This window comes from Brassica oleracea, chromosome C7 (genome assembly GCF_000695525.1).
Source record: "Brassica oleracea var. oleracea cultivar TO1000 chromosome C7, BOL, whole genome shotgun sequence".
Classification (NCBI taxonomy): Eukaryota; Viridiplantae; Streptophyta; class Magnoliopsida; order Brassicales; family Brassicaceae; genus Brassica; species Brassica oleracea.
In genome coordinates this window covers 40450425-40462063 of record NC_027754.1, presented here as the reverse complement: position 1 = coordinate 40462063, position 11639 = coordinate 40450425, and the positions used below count along the sequence as shown (strand labels likewise).

The window sequence follows — 11639 nt, the reverse complement described above, 5'->3', positions numbered from 1 at the left end:
TCCGAACCCGATCCGAAATAACCGAACCCGAACTAAAAATATCCGAACCCGACCCGAAGTACAGAAATACCCGAACGGGTTCTACATCTCTATACCGAAATACCCAAAAATCCAAAATACCCGACCTGAACCCGAACGGATACCCGAACGCCCAACGCCCACCTCTACTTCTACTAATTGAAGCTTATGTACATATAACAATAAAAAAAGATTCAGTCTTGGCTTACCTTACACCAAGCAGCTGCTTATCTTACAACAAACAGATTAAAAGTCTTGCATAGCAAACATATGAAAGCAAGAATACCAAATTTACAAGATTCTGCTATATCACAAGTCACAAGACCTCGTCCATGGATACATATCGGCGCTCCTGAATGGAGAGCTGTGCAGCAACTCCCATGGCAACAGCCATCAATCCGTCTTCCAAATCCACAGCTGCTCGTCCTTCACCTCTGATTGCCGACAAAAATATGAGGTGTTCCAAGTAACTTGACCCATGATGCAACCCTTCATACCTGAATAACCAACATCATGTGAATGTATAATACACTGTAAAACTGCAAGAAGACAATATGACAGATAAATATAACTTACTTTATTCTTTCATCCTCAGCTTTTATAGTCTGAACGTGTTCTCTTCCTCCTTCACGAGTCCCAAACCGAACTATACCCTCTGGAACAAGTGCCTCCCCCTACATCATGGTTGCCAAGTGAGTTATGAAGAAATATTGACCCTACTCATGGAAATAAAATAATCAAAAGGACTTAACCTTGCCAATGTCACCAGTAACAGAGATTTCTTGCTCGTTTTTGCTTCCTTCAGCAAACATGCAAAGATCAAGCATCCCACGACATCCATTGTCAAACTCAATTATAACATAAGCGTTATCAATAATATCAGGCACCTATGTTGTCAAAGAGAAAAATCTATATGTTAGAAACTCACAATATACATTGAATCGGGTAATGATCCGGGATTAACCTTCCCATCATAAACTTCATCCTTGTGGTTCACATCCATGCCACCAGAAGCCATCACACAAACAGGATTCGCAGAAGCAAAGAGCCTCATCAGATCAAAGAAATGGCAGCACTTCTCCACCAAAGTCCCTCCAGTGTTCATATTGAATCTATTCCAGTTGTTCACCTAAGCAATCAATATAAGTCACACGTCTAAACACAACTACATCGCGTATGAGCCTTTACCTTAACCAAGAAAGGGAACCTATGCTCTCGTATAGCTACCATCTTGACGTCACCAAACTCTCCGCCTTTCACTTTCTCTATAAGCTTAGCGACAGGTGGCATGTACCTGTACTCCAACCCAACTTGCACCACCATATCCGACCGTTTCTTCGCAGCCTCAAGAACCTCTTTGCAGTCCGCAACGGTGGTGCACAGAGGCTTCTCGACGAGTATATGATGCGGTTTAGGGTAAGCGATGATGTCCATGAGGATCCGGTGGTGAGTCATGTTGGGTGAAGAGACGACGATCACGTCGCACGTCTCGCTCTCGAGGAGCTCCTCGTGTCCTGAGAAGACCTTGAGGTCCCAATTGAGAGATCGAGCGAGTTCGATGGCGAGGAGCTGCGAGGGAGGGTGGGGATCAGCGATGGAGACGACGGCGAGGTTTTGGTGGCGGAGATGGTGGAGGTTGATGAGGTGTTCTCTTCCCATCATGCCGATCCCTACGATTCCGTACTTGGTGATCGCTGAGTTCGCCGCCATTGCTGAGCTTCCGAGCTTTCTCTCTCTCTCTCCTCTCAGATCTTTTGGATAATATACGAAATGGTCCTTTGAATCTTTCCAGTTTCACGAATTTTTGATCATTCATGAAATCTCTTATCTCTCCCTCCGCCACAGCTTTTGGATTATTTATAAAATGGTCCTTAAAATATTCTTAATTACATGAAAAGTCCCTAGATTTACCGCTGGTTCCTTTGGTGCTTTATCCAAAAAATCTTCTGAGGTGGTTACAAAGACTGAGATAGTACATTTGCCAGTTTCTTTTGCAAATACATCACAACAGCAAAAATGTGGACATACATTATATGTATATAATCAGATCGTGCATCACGTTTTACTAGTGAGACTCAGAGATCCCAGCGAGCACTTGGCAGCCTCAAAGCAGTTTACTTGGCGTAGAAGACACTGTACCCCATCAACCCATCTCTGCTTGTGAATCTTGTTCTTGCACTTGAACTCCAAAAGCCCTTGTCCTGTTTTCAGACCAAAGTAAACCTCTTCTGAGTTGTTTTCCCTCTCTTTCCTGTATGGCCAAGCTGATTTCTCATCGCAGACTCCATATACAACGCCTTCAAAAAAAAAAGGAATAACAAGTTCAGAATGGTTTGTCTTTCAGGTACGTTATCTAAACTGAAAGGTTATGAAGTGCTTACTTTTGATCTTCTTTGAGAATGCTCCTCCTACATGTTTGCTTTTAAGTTTGATCATTACCTGAAAAAAAATCATAAGTAGGCATTAGATCAGAAGTGTAGTGTGATGCGTTGTGGGTTTAGGATGCTAATCAAATCTACTGTACCTGAGACTTCTTGTTGACATAGACACAGACACGCTTACTTCGTTGCACTCCTGAAAGTTAAAAGCACAAAAACAAAGAGGTCTTAGCTCAGTGAACTCTACAAGTGATCAGAGTCTGACTAATAGAAGGTACTTACCATGTCGCGAGCATTGCATCAGTTCGCCTTCTAATGGAAGATTTGGTTCTTCCAATCTAAACTGAATATTTGAAGGCCAATGAGAGTCAGAGAAGCTTCTCTCGAAAGGTGCAATAGATGCATTTTTCCTTGCTTCCTTTGGCTGTCTCGCCTTCAGCGCCGCTTCTCCTCTCAAAGCTATTAACCATTTAAGACAAAACTTAAGTCAAAGGCTTGTGAAAATAATAACAAAGCCTAGAATAGTTTCAAAACAAGATCCATCCGTACCTGTTGCAGCAGCGGCTGTAAGAGTCATGAGATCACCAGGACTGTGGATATCCACAGATGACCTAACCGTGGAAGCAACACGCGCGCGGTCAGCACCTGCTCGCTCAGCCATCTCAACGCAGTGTGAGGCTAAAAGCTCGGTGGCTGAGGCCAAAGCCAGAGCCATCTTGGAGCTTGAGCCTTTGCTGTTGCTTGCAGATGTCACAGAGGCTACACCTGCAGCCAGAGCAGCTATAGAGACAGCGGAATGCACGTGTGCATTCTCAACGCGCGCCTTGTCTTTCTTCTTGAGATAGTTGATGGTGTTGCTGCTACAGCTACTGCTGCTATGTTCCTTATGGTGGTGAAACCATTTTGACAATGTCCCTCCCTTGCGTGTGCCAAACGAGTTCATGATCTTCCCAGCCTAAAATAAAAAATCACCCATTATGAAAAAATGGGTTTGATCTGAATTGTGAAAAGGGATGAGAAGAGTGACGTACCACGAGTGGATCTGCAGCAGCATCAGGGAACAAGACAGGAGGAGTGTTTTGAGCAACACAGAACTGTTGGTCTTGCTCTTGTTGTTGTCTATGTTTGAGTGCAAGTGCTTTGGCTATTTCAGAAGTAGAGAGACTCCAGGATCTAGACAGAAACTCCATTGGCTCTTTTGGTGTCTGAGGCTGAGGGATAGATGAGAACAGCTCTTCAGCTCTGAGAACTCTGTCTTCATCCATGTTCTCTGATCCAAACAAGGAAGATGAAGTATCCTTCCAATCTGAATAAAACCCACCACTCTCCATTCTTGTTTTTTTTGTATTTCTATGTAAAATGATGAATGAATCTTGAAATACAAAATGAAGCTTTCTTGAATTTGAAAAGATGACTAAAGAGGGAATTTAATGGCCTGGTGGAGTAGGAGTTATGTTTCTGATCAGAACCATGTGACCAAAACTCTTTTTAAGTTTCAGAAAATGAACTGTAAAACCTTTAATGAAAATAATAATTAAAAGGAGCAACTTTATGGAGATGGAAAGGATGATGTTGACTCAGATGGAAGAGAAGAGGAAGAGCATAAACACAAACTACACAATAAAAGAATCTTTTCTTTTGTTTCCTTTTTTTTTTTTCTAATGAGATAAAAATAGAATAATTCAAAACCACAAGTTTCAAAAGTACGTGCGGACTAACAAATGAGAGATAGAATGCCGTAAGATTCTTGGAAGATTTAAGAACTCGTCTCCATGTTCTTACATATATATGGTGTGGATAAAGAGAGAGATGATGTTGTTATGGGCTAAAGAACAATCTCCTTGGATTCAGGTAATATCTTAATGAAGTAGGACGGTTTGTGAAACCAGAAAGTGGCGACAAATGCATTGGTCTGAGAGCATTTTTGTCGTTTGAGCGGACGGCTCTCTAACACGATTCATTCCCCCATACCGACCAGTTCCTTCAAATAATAAGTAAAAGAGAGACCACTTCGGTTTTTCTATTTGTGTACTCTATCGTTTGAGTGGTTTCACGGATTAACAATCATTTTTGTTGTCTATCTAGCATTACTATTTTAATTGTATCACTTTGAGTACTCTAAACGGTTGAGTATCCAAAGCATTTAAACAAAGTATTCCCCAAACAAATAAAACCAATTTTATAGTTGAGTCATGTTGTTTAACTTGGCCTCATATGGGCTTTTATCTATAGGCCCATCAAGATTGGCAGCAAACTTTGTACCGAATCAGCCGAAACACCTTTTGTCGTAAGGATGATGTTCTGTTCAAAGACGTCGAAAGGATGATGTCTTTGTTTACTTGGACATTGAAGTATAAAATGAACATCAATTGTCAAGATGGCCGAGTTGGTCTAAGGCGCCCGCTTCAGGTGCGGGTCCGAAAGGGCGTGGGTTCAAATCCCACTCTTGACAATATACCTTTTTTCTCTTTCTTTTTGCTATTTATTTAAACTCTGTTAATGTCTGTTTGATGATCGAAACACTGATGAAATGATATTTAATCTAAACATTATCAAACCGATTTACCCTCTGTAGACTAGTTTGTTTCCTCAAGCATTGTTATTGCATTTCATGCCATTGAATCTAATGTTTTATAGATCCACACACTAATCTCTTAGAGATAAAAACATTTTAACACAAATACAAAAATGATTGATTTTGGTTTTTCTGCATTTATTTTTTATTTTATCGACACTAAAAGAGTGTACATGTAGATTCATATAATCTACAAGATCCAGACCAGTCAATAGCTTACAAACAGACACATAGAGAGAGAGAGAAACGTTACCTACTAAGTAACAACAAATCTTTGATGCACCAAAAACGTCTTTCAGAGATTTAACAGAAGACATGAGCTTTTTGTGTACATGTGAGTGCTCAAGAAAACTCTCAAGGCTTAAGACTTACGATCTCTCGCACCACCTGAGCTTTATCTGCTTCAAAGCTCTCGTCCTCTGCAACCAAACAAACATGAATCATAAAACATAAGACGTTTGTTTACAGTGAGAATCATGTCCATTACTGATACAACTAGAGTCCCATTACCTTTGTCTGGTTTGACATCAGCCAACAATCTTAGAAGCTTGTTTTTGTTTGCCACCAGAATGTTGATGATATCTGAAGGCTTTCTTTGGTTTGCTACAAACAGCTGTAAACACACACAACAATGTCAGTGAACTTAGATTTGCTGCTTCCAAGTCTTTTTTATTTTCAAAACTCAACTAAATCACTGTAAGACAGACATTTTTCCAAAAGAACTCAACATCAATTTGCAAGGCTGATTATGTTTCACTTTGTACAAGAACGATACCTTGAAAACATGGAAAGCATCTATCTGAATAGTCTTGCTTGATTCCTGCAAGTGAGTTTTCATTCAATTTATTAGTCTCAATTCTAAAACAGTTTGGCAGAGCTAGATAAGGATAAAATAATTAAGGAAATCAGAGTAAAGCCATCATACTCTGAGAAGATTCATGAGGATTCTCAAGTGATCCATTGAGCTCACATATTTCGTCATCACAACTGAGTTTGATCGATCCAGTAATATATCGCCCAGTAACTGTAAGAAGTTACACATTATAATCAATCAGAATGCTCTGTCACTGCTATCATTTTCGTGATTACACATTTGTGATAATGATATCACAAGTTACTCTACCTTGATAGCCTGCCGTCTGGTTATATAATTGCTTGATTCAAGAAGCTTTGAATTGTAATCTGCAAAAAACTGTAAACCAATATAGCTGAAAATTCCGTTAAACAGATGCATATGCTTTGTAGCAGAACATTATGATTTGGTACATTGTAAGAGAACTTACCCAGTCTTCGTTCTTAGTGAGGAACTCAGCAACTGTAGACTTGTGCCTTGTCAGAAGTTCCTGCAAGAAAAGTTATGATGAAATGTTTACAGAAAATCTGAAACATGATTGGTTGTAGGGGAAAATCCAAGTATGTTGAAGTGTACAAGAACCTTAAAAGTGGCAGCAGCATCAGCAGCAATGTCGAAATTGGGAAGCTGTATATAGTAAAAGAACTTCTTCACATGCTGTGAGTCCAAAACATATCTGAACACAAGAAAGAGAAGAAACGGTTTACATTATAACATTGCTCCACAAAAACACCACTAGTAAACTCTTTTTTTTTTTTTTTACTATATTGAAAAATTCAAACATAGATTGTCACTTTGTAGATAAAAAAGTGGTGGTGGCTCACTTTGCAACAATCTGATGGCGGATGCACTCTCTAAACATAGTACCATAGTGTAACGCCATATCTGTGTTTTCAAAGCTGAGAGAGAGAGAGAGTGTGACAAAACAAAACCTCAAAAGATCATCAACATGTTAAAAAGATTTAAACTTTCTAAAGTGAGTCTCACCCGTCCACAAGGAAATCCATAAGGTCAATGTTGGATTCGAGATAATCAGAGGCAATAAGGCGTGAATTGACTTGTTGCCTCTGAAGATTTGCAACCACTTGTGTAGCATCTTTCCTTGCCTAATAACAACAAACAACAACAGAAGACTTTGATCTCAAATCTCTCTCTTTTTTTTTTGGATTTTAGTGAAGAGAGATGAGATGTGTTACCTCCAAGTTCAGATACTGAAGCGAAATGATCAAGCGGCGGAGAGTATCGCCCTTAAAGAACTCTTGAGTCAGCTGGGCACAAGCTTCAGCAACAGGCTCAGCGTCGCTGTTTCCATAGAGAATCAACTTCAGCTCTCGTAAGTTCTTGCTTAGTTCCGACAGCTGCCAAAAGCAATTGGGTTTGTCAGATACCAAAGGGTTTTGGTCGGGATTCGAAGAAAAAAAAATGGAGAACCTTTTCTTGGCGTTTGGACTCGCGAAGGTCGGGGATGGAGACGGATCGATCGGCGTAGGCGAGGAGATCGTTAGTCTGACGAACGATGTCAGGGGGAGTACGCGGCTTCGATTTGAAAAGACCTTTCATCTTTTGATTCGCACGATCCCTATCGCAGTTGGGTATTATTTAATGAAGCTCTCGAATTCGAATTCATTCTCCATTTTATTTTTAGTCCCTTTGCTGCTTTGATTCAATATGCTCATGCCATCATTCATTCATAGTTGGTGTTCACCACACAAAACTGCAAAGTAACAATTATTTTACTCCAGGACAAAGCCAACAAAACTGGAAAGTAATCAAATTATTTTCGTTTTAATTGTTTGTACCTTCTGAATTTTAACAACCGCATACTCCCTTCATCTTTTAAATTTTTTTCTATAAGACAAAAACAATTGTTTCACAAAATTAATTTTTATATTTTTATTGGATACTAATGGTAAAATATACATTTGAATATATTTTATTATATACTAAAATTGTGAAAAATAATTAAAGTAATAGATTTATAATTAAAATTTTATATATTATTATATGTTCGAAGATTCTAAAACATGTATTATTTAAAAATGGAGAATATCATTTTTTTTTACTATATCTAAATATTGAGATTTTCATATTAATTTCAGGTTCGATCCTTCAAGTAAGCAAATTTATATTTACGCAGGTCTTTGAATATTATTTGGTTCTAAATTTTGATTCTTATCTAAAATTTAAAATTTTATTCAAATCAACAAAAATATATCTTTCACTATATAAACTTTAAAACAAAAGAAAATATATTCTTCAAAATTTACTATAACTAATTCATAAATTGTGTTAGGCATTATGGACAGGTGATCAAAATTTAAAAGTAAAATTGCATAAAAAACAATAAAATTGATAAAAGTTTGCACTTTAAACCTTGCAGTTCAACACTGAAACTCAATAACATATTAAACTCAATAACATATTAAACATCGAAACTAATTTACTTGTTGCACACGTCAAAATTGTGATCGGTTACTGTTCATTAGCAGGTGAAAACCGGTGATGTGGCGGGTTATTTTTTTAAAAATATAAATTTTAATTATTTTAATTAATAAAAAAATAAAAAATATAAATTCAATATAAATTCTAAAAATTGATAAAAATTCAGAAAAAAATCAAGAAAAATAAAAATTCAAATAAGAATAGGGAAATTAATAAATTTATAAATTCAAAAAAGTATGATAAAATTTTATAAAAATCGATGAAAATTAGGAAAAAATAGGAAATTTTAAATAAAATATTGAAAATAATAAAAAAATTCAAAAGTTCAAATATTAAAATTAAAATTAAAATTAAAATACTTTATAAAAAGTCAAAATAAAAAATTTTAATTTTAATTTTTTAAAAAATTCAAAAGTTTAATAGTCAACAAAATGTTTTAAAATTCTATTATATCTCGTAATAGCTTTTTAGAGTGATATGATTAAATTTGCCACCATCACCTCATTTAGAACCCGAACCGAAAATTTTCAAATGCCTTGTTGGGTCCAAATCTCTAGGATCCGAAGGATCCAAAACTGATAATTAATAAAGATAAAACAACTAAATGTATAAATTCAAAAAATAATAATAAAAACAAAAATAAATTGTTAAAATCGATTAAAAATTAAGAAAAAAATATGGAAAATTAAAACCATGTGGCAAAAATTGACAAAAACCATGAAGTTGGCAAAATTTTATATTTTCAAGTGCCTTGTTGAGTCCAAATCTCTAGGATCCGAAGGATCCGAACCCGGACACCCAAACGCTCAAATGCGTACCTAACAAAAAAAGAGGTTCGGTTTCAAGTACTTTTCATTTTCAATTTTTAAATTTTGATTTTTTTTTTCAGATTTTTATAAATTTCCTATTTTTTCTATTTTTTCGATTTATACAATTTGTGATTTTTATTTTTGAATTTCATTTTTTTTGCTTTTATTATTTTTCTTAATTTTAGTCGATTTTTGCAATTTCTTTTTATGTTTGTTATAAATTTTTGAATTTATAAATTTTTTTATTTTTATTTTTATTTTTGAATTTAATTTTATTTTATTTTTCTTGATTTTTTTTTCTGAATTTGTATCAATTTTTAGAATTTATATTGAATTTATATTTTATTTTATTTGCTTTTATTAATTAAAATAATTAAAATATATTTCTTGAAAAAATAAACCGCCACGTCGCCGGTTTTACCTGCTGATGAACAGTAACCGGTCACAATTTTGATGTGTGGAACAAGTAAGTTCGTTTCGATGTTTAATATGCTATTGAAACAAGTTTCAATGTTTAAAGTGTTAGTAGTTGAACTTCAAGATTTAAAGTGCAAACTTTTACCAATTTCATGGTTTTTTATGCAATTTTCCCTTTCACCATGTATGTGGAGTTTAATTCCAAAAATTATATTATACATGTATATTATAAAATGCAATGCTTATCAAAAATCACATCAATCTAAATGTCACAGCAAAAACATATTTTTTTCGCGATGTTGTTGTTCTTTTTTTTTTTTTGAAACACGCAACATCAATCTAAATGTTGTTGTTCATCATATCAAATACGTTATAGGTGATTATCATATATGTTATAGGTGATTGATCATTGTATGTAACAGAAACTGAAATTATACGATAATGTAATTGATGATTTGACTAGTATCAAAATAAAAATTAAATCATAAAGAAAATTATAGATACAAAAACATTTGAAATCGTAGTTTTGGATCAGTTCTTTTGGGACAATTCAAATTTTTACATTGTTGGTACCATTATTGTATGTGGTTAATCGTCACATTTGCTTCACATTTGCTTCACATTTGCTTGTACTAGCTGCATAACGCAATCACTCAAGGCTCGATAGGTGAGATATCAATGTGTAGAAGTCATAATGTGCAAAAACCATTGCCCTATGAATCTCCTTCTATCCTCACATCATCCTTCTGTTTTTTTTTTTGAAAAATCTTAAGAACCACAACACTGGATTCTTCATGAACAAGCATTTGTATAACATATAGTGATAGATATCAAGATCGACACTAACATCCATGGGAAGATTGATTATGATAATTCATAACCAAACAAAAAGTTAAAAAAAAAAAAAACTGAAGCAGATAGAAGAGAGATAAATTCAAAGTCCTAACTGGCTCTGCATCTCCAATATAGTCTTGGCAGATTTCTGCAGCTTCTCGGACTCCTCATCAGTCATATGCACATTAGTCACAGCCACCACACCGTTACGTCCAAGCAGAGCCGGTAGACTGAGAAACACATCACCACCTTCAATACCATAGAAGCCACGAGCAAGAACCGTGACCGGGTGGATCTTACGCTGGTCACGGAGGATGGTGTAAGCCAGGTTGGCAACAGAGTAGCCAATGGCCCAAGAAGTATAACCCTTGAGACTAATGACTTCATAGGCACTTCCAACGACAGTCTGGTGAATGTCCTCAAGGGTTTGTTTCTCGTACGCGATCTGTTGCTTCTCCAGGAAGCTTAAGACAGGGATGCCTCCCACGCTTATGCTCGACCATAACGCCACCGAGCTGTCTCCATGCTCTCCCACGATGAATGCCTAAAACAACAACACACCATTATCATCGGATCTATTATTACAAAAACCGTAACTTTGGTCGGAAACTGACCTGCACATCCTGAGCATTGACGTCGATATGATCTGCGATCAAGAACCGGAACCGAGACGAGTCGAGATTAGTACCCGATCCAAGAACCCGATTCACCGGAAAACCAGAGAGCTTCCAAGCGACGTAGGTCAAGACATCGACAGGGTTAGAGACGATGAGCAAGATCGCATCGGGAGACGACTTAGCGAGCGGAGGGATGATGTGGCGGAAGAGAGCGACGTTCCTCTGGAGCAGATTGAGCCTAGACTCTCCCGGGTTCTGCCTAGCGCCGGCGGTGACGATGCAGAGATCGGATCCGGCGGTGACAGCGTAGTCAACGGAGGCGGTGATTCTGGTGCGGGGGAGGAAAGCGGCGGCGTGCTGGAGATCGAGCATCTCGCCTCGGAGCTTTTCGGGCTTGGAGTCAACGAGGGCGATCTCGTCGGCGATGTCTTGAGTGAGGATGGTCTGAGCGATGGCCATGCCGACGTTCCCGACGCCGATGACGGAGACCTTGGTACAGCGGTTGGAGGGGATAGGAGGGTCGGAGTTAAGGATCGGTTTGAAAAAGGTATTGGTTAGATCTAGCCCGCCCGGGCCTAAGGATGAACCGGATCCGTTGTTCGCCATTACACAATCAGTTGGTTTGATGGTTTTGTTTATTCTTCTTCTCCGTGTGAGTGAGAAGTGTACTTATAGAGGAGAATGAAGAACATCAAA

At 37.3% G+C, this 11639-nt stretch overlaps 4 protein-coding genes and 1 non-coding gene across 5 annotated transcripts; 1 reads left to right on the top strand and 4 right to left on the bottom strand.

Annotated features, from left to right (window-relative positions):
- Nucleotides 1–174: 174 nt before the first annotated feature.
- On the bottom strand, nt 175–1810 carry LOC106301876. Its single transcript, XM_013738360.1, has 5 exons — nt 1207–1810; nt 983–1147; nt 771–905; nt 595–692; nt 175–515 (listed from the first exon to the last, which is right to left on the bottom strand). The coding sequence occupies exons 1-5, from the start codon at nt 1726–1728 to the stop codon at nt 335–337; spliced, it is 1101 nt and encodes a 366-aa protein (XP_013593814.1). The 5' UTR covers nt 1729–1810; the 3' UTR covers nt 175–334.
- An 88-nt stretch (nt 1811–1898) lies between these two features.
- On the bottom strand, nt 1899–4008 carry LOC106304093 (VAN3-binding protein-like). The gene is made up of 6 exons (XM_013740480.1): nt 3428–4008; nt 2946–3351; nt 2679–2855; nt 2543–2592; nt 2400–2457; nt 1899–2315 (listed from the first exon to the last, which is right to left on the bottom strand). The coding sequence occupies exons 1-6, from the start codon at nt 3725–3727 to the stop codon at nt 2074–2076; spliced, it is 1233 nt and encodes a 410-aa protein (XP_013595934.1). The 5' UTR covers nt 3728–4008; the 3' UTR covers nt 1899–2073.
- A 759-nt stretch (nt 4009–4767) lies between these two features.
- TRNAL-CAG lies at nt 4768–4848 on the top strand. Its single transcript has one exon. It is a non-coding gene; the product is annotated as a tRNA-Leu (tRNA).
- Nucleotides 4849–5085: 237 nt separating this feature from the next.
- On the bottom strand, nt 5086–7510 carry LOC106303691 (putative MO25-like protein At4g17270). The gene is made up of 11 exons (XM_013739993.1): nt 7256–7510; nt 7021–7182; nt 6812–6930; nt 6649–6723; nt 6407–6500; nt 6255–6314; nt 6095–6163; nt 5897–5995; nt 5747–5791; nt 5482–5584; nt 5086–5390 (listed from the first exon to the last, which is right to left on the bottom strand). The coding sequence occupies exons 1-11, from the start codon at nt 7382–7384 to the stop codon at nt 5326–5328; spliced, it is 1020 nt and encodes a 339-aa protein (XP_013595447.1). The 5' UTR covers nt 7385–7510; the 3' UTR covers nt 5086–5325.
- A 2755-nt stretch (nt 7511–10265) lies between these two features.
- LOC106303690 (L-lactate dehydrogenase B-like) lies at nt 10266–11630 on the bottom strand. The gene is made up of 2 exons (XM_013739992.1): nt 10941–11630; nt 10266–10870 (listed from the first exon to the last, which is right to left on the bottom strand). The coding sequence occupies exons 1-2, from the start codon at nt 11547–11549 to the stop codon at nt 10427–10429; spliced, it is 1053 nt and encodes a 350-aa protein (XP_013595446.1). The 5' UTR covers nt 11550–11630; the 3' UTR covers nt 10266–10426.
- Nucleotides 11631–11639: the final 9 nt, after the last annotated feature.

Bases quoted from the DNA above. Each gene is read 5' to 3' on its own strand.
- LOC106301876 (XM_013738360.1), bottom strand. From the start codon at position 1,728: ATGGCGGCGAACTCAGCGATCACCAAGTACGGAATCGTAGGGATCGGC. The intron at 693-770 runs GTTAAGTCCTTT...ACCATGATGTAG, and splicing joins TTACTGGTGACATTGGCAAG to GGGGAGGCACTTGTTCCAGA. The intron at 516-594 runs GTAAGTTATATT...TTGGTTATTCAG, and splicing joins GCTGAGGATGAAAGAATAAA to GTATGAAGGGTTGCATCATG.
- LOC106304093 (XM_013740480.1), bottom strand. From the start codon at position 3,727: ATGGAGAGTGGTGGGTTTTATTCAGATTGGAAGGATACTTCATCTTCC. The intron at 3,352-3,427 runs GTACGTCACTCT...TTTTTATTTTAG, and splicing joins CTGCTGCAGATCCACTCGTG to GCTGGGAAGATCATGAACTC. The intron at 2,316-2,399 runs GTAAGCACTTCA...TTTTTTTTGAAG, and splicing joins ATTCTCAAAGAAGATCAAAA to GCGTTGTATATGGAGTCTGC.
- LOC106303691 (XM_013739993.1), bottom strand. From the start codon at position 7,384: ATGAAAGGTCTTTTCAAATCGAAGCCGCGTACTCCCCCTGACATCGTT. The intron at 7,183-7,255 runs GTTCTCCATTTT...TGCTTTTGGCAG, and splicing joins AGTCCAAACGCCAAGAAAAG to CTGTCGGAACTAAGCAAGAA. The intron at 5,792-5,896 runs GTATGATGGCTT...ACTCACTTGCAG, and splicing joins TCCTCATGAATCTTCTCAGA to GAATCAAGCAAGACTATTCA.
- LOC106303690 (XM_013739992.1), bottom strand. From the start codon at position 11,549: ATGGCGAACAACGGATCCGGTTCATCCTTAGGCCCGGGCGGGCTAGAT. The intron at 10,871-10,940 runs GTCAGTTTCCGA...TTGTTGTTTTAG, and splicing joins TCAATGCTCAGGATGTGCAG to GCATTCATCGTGGGAGAGCA.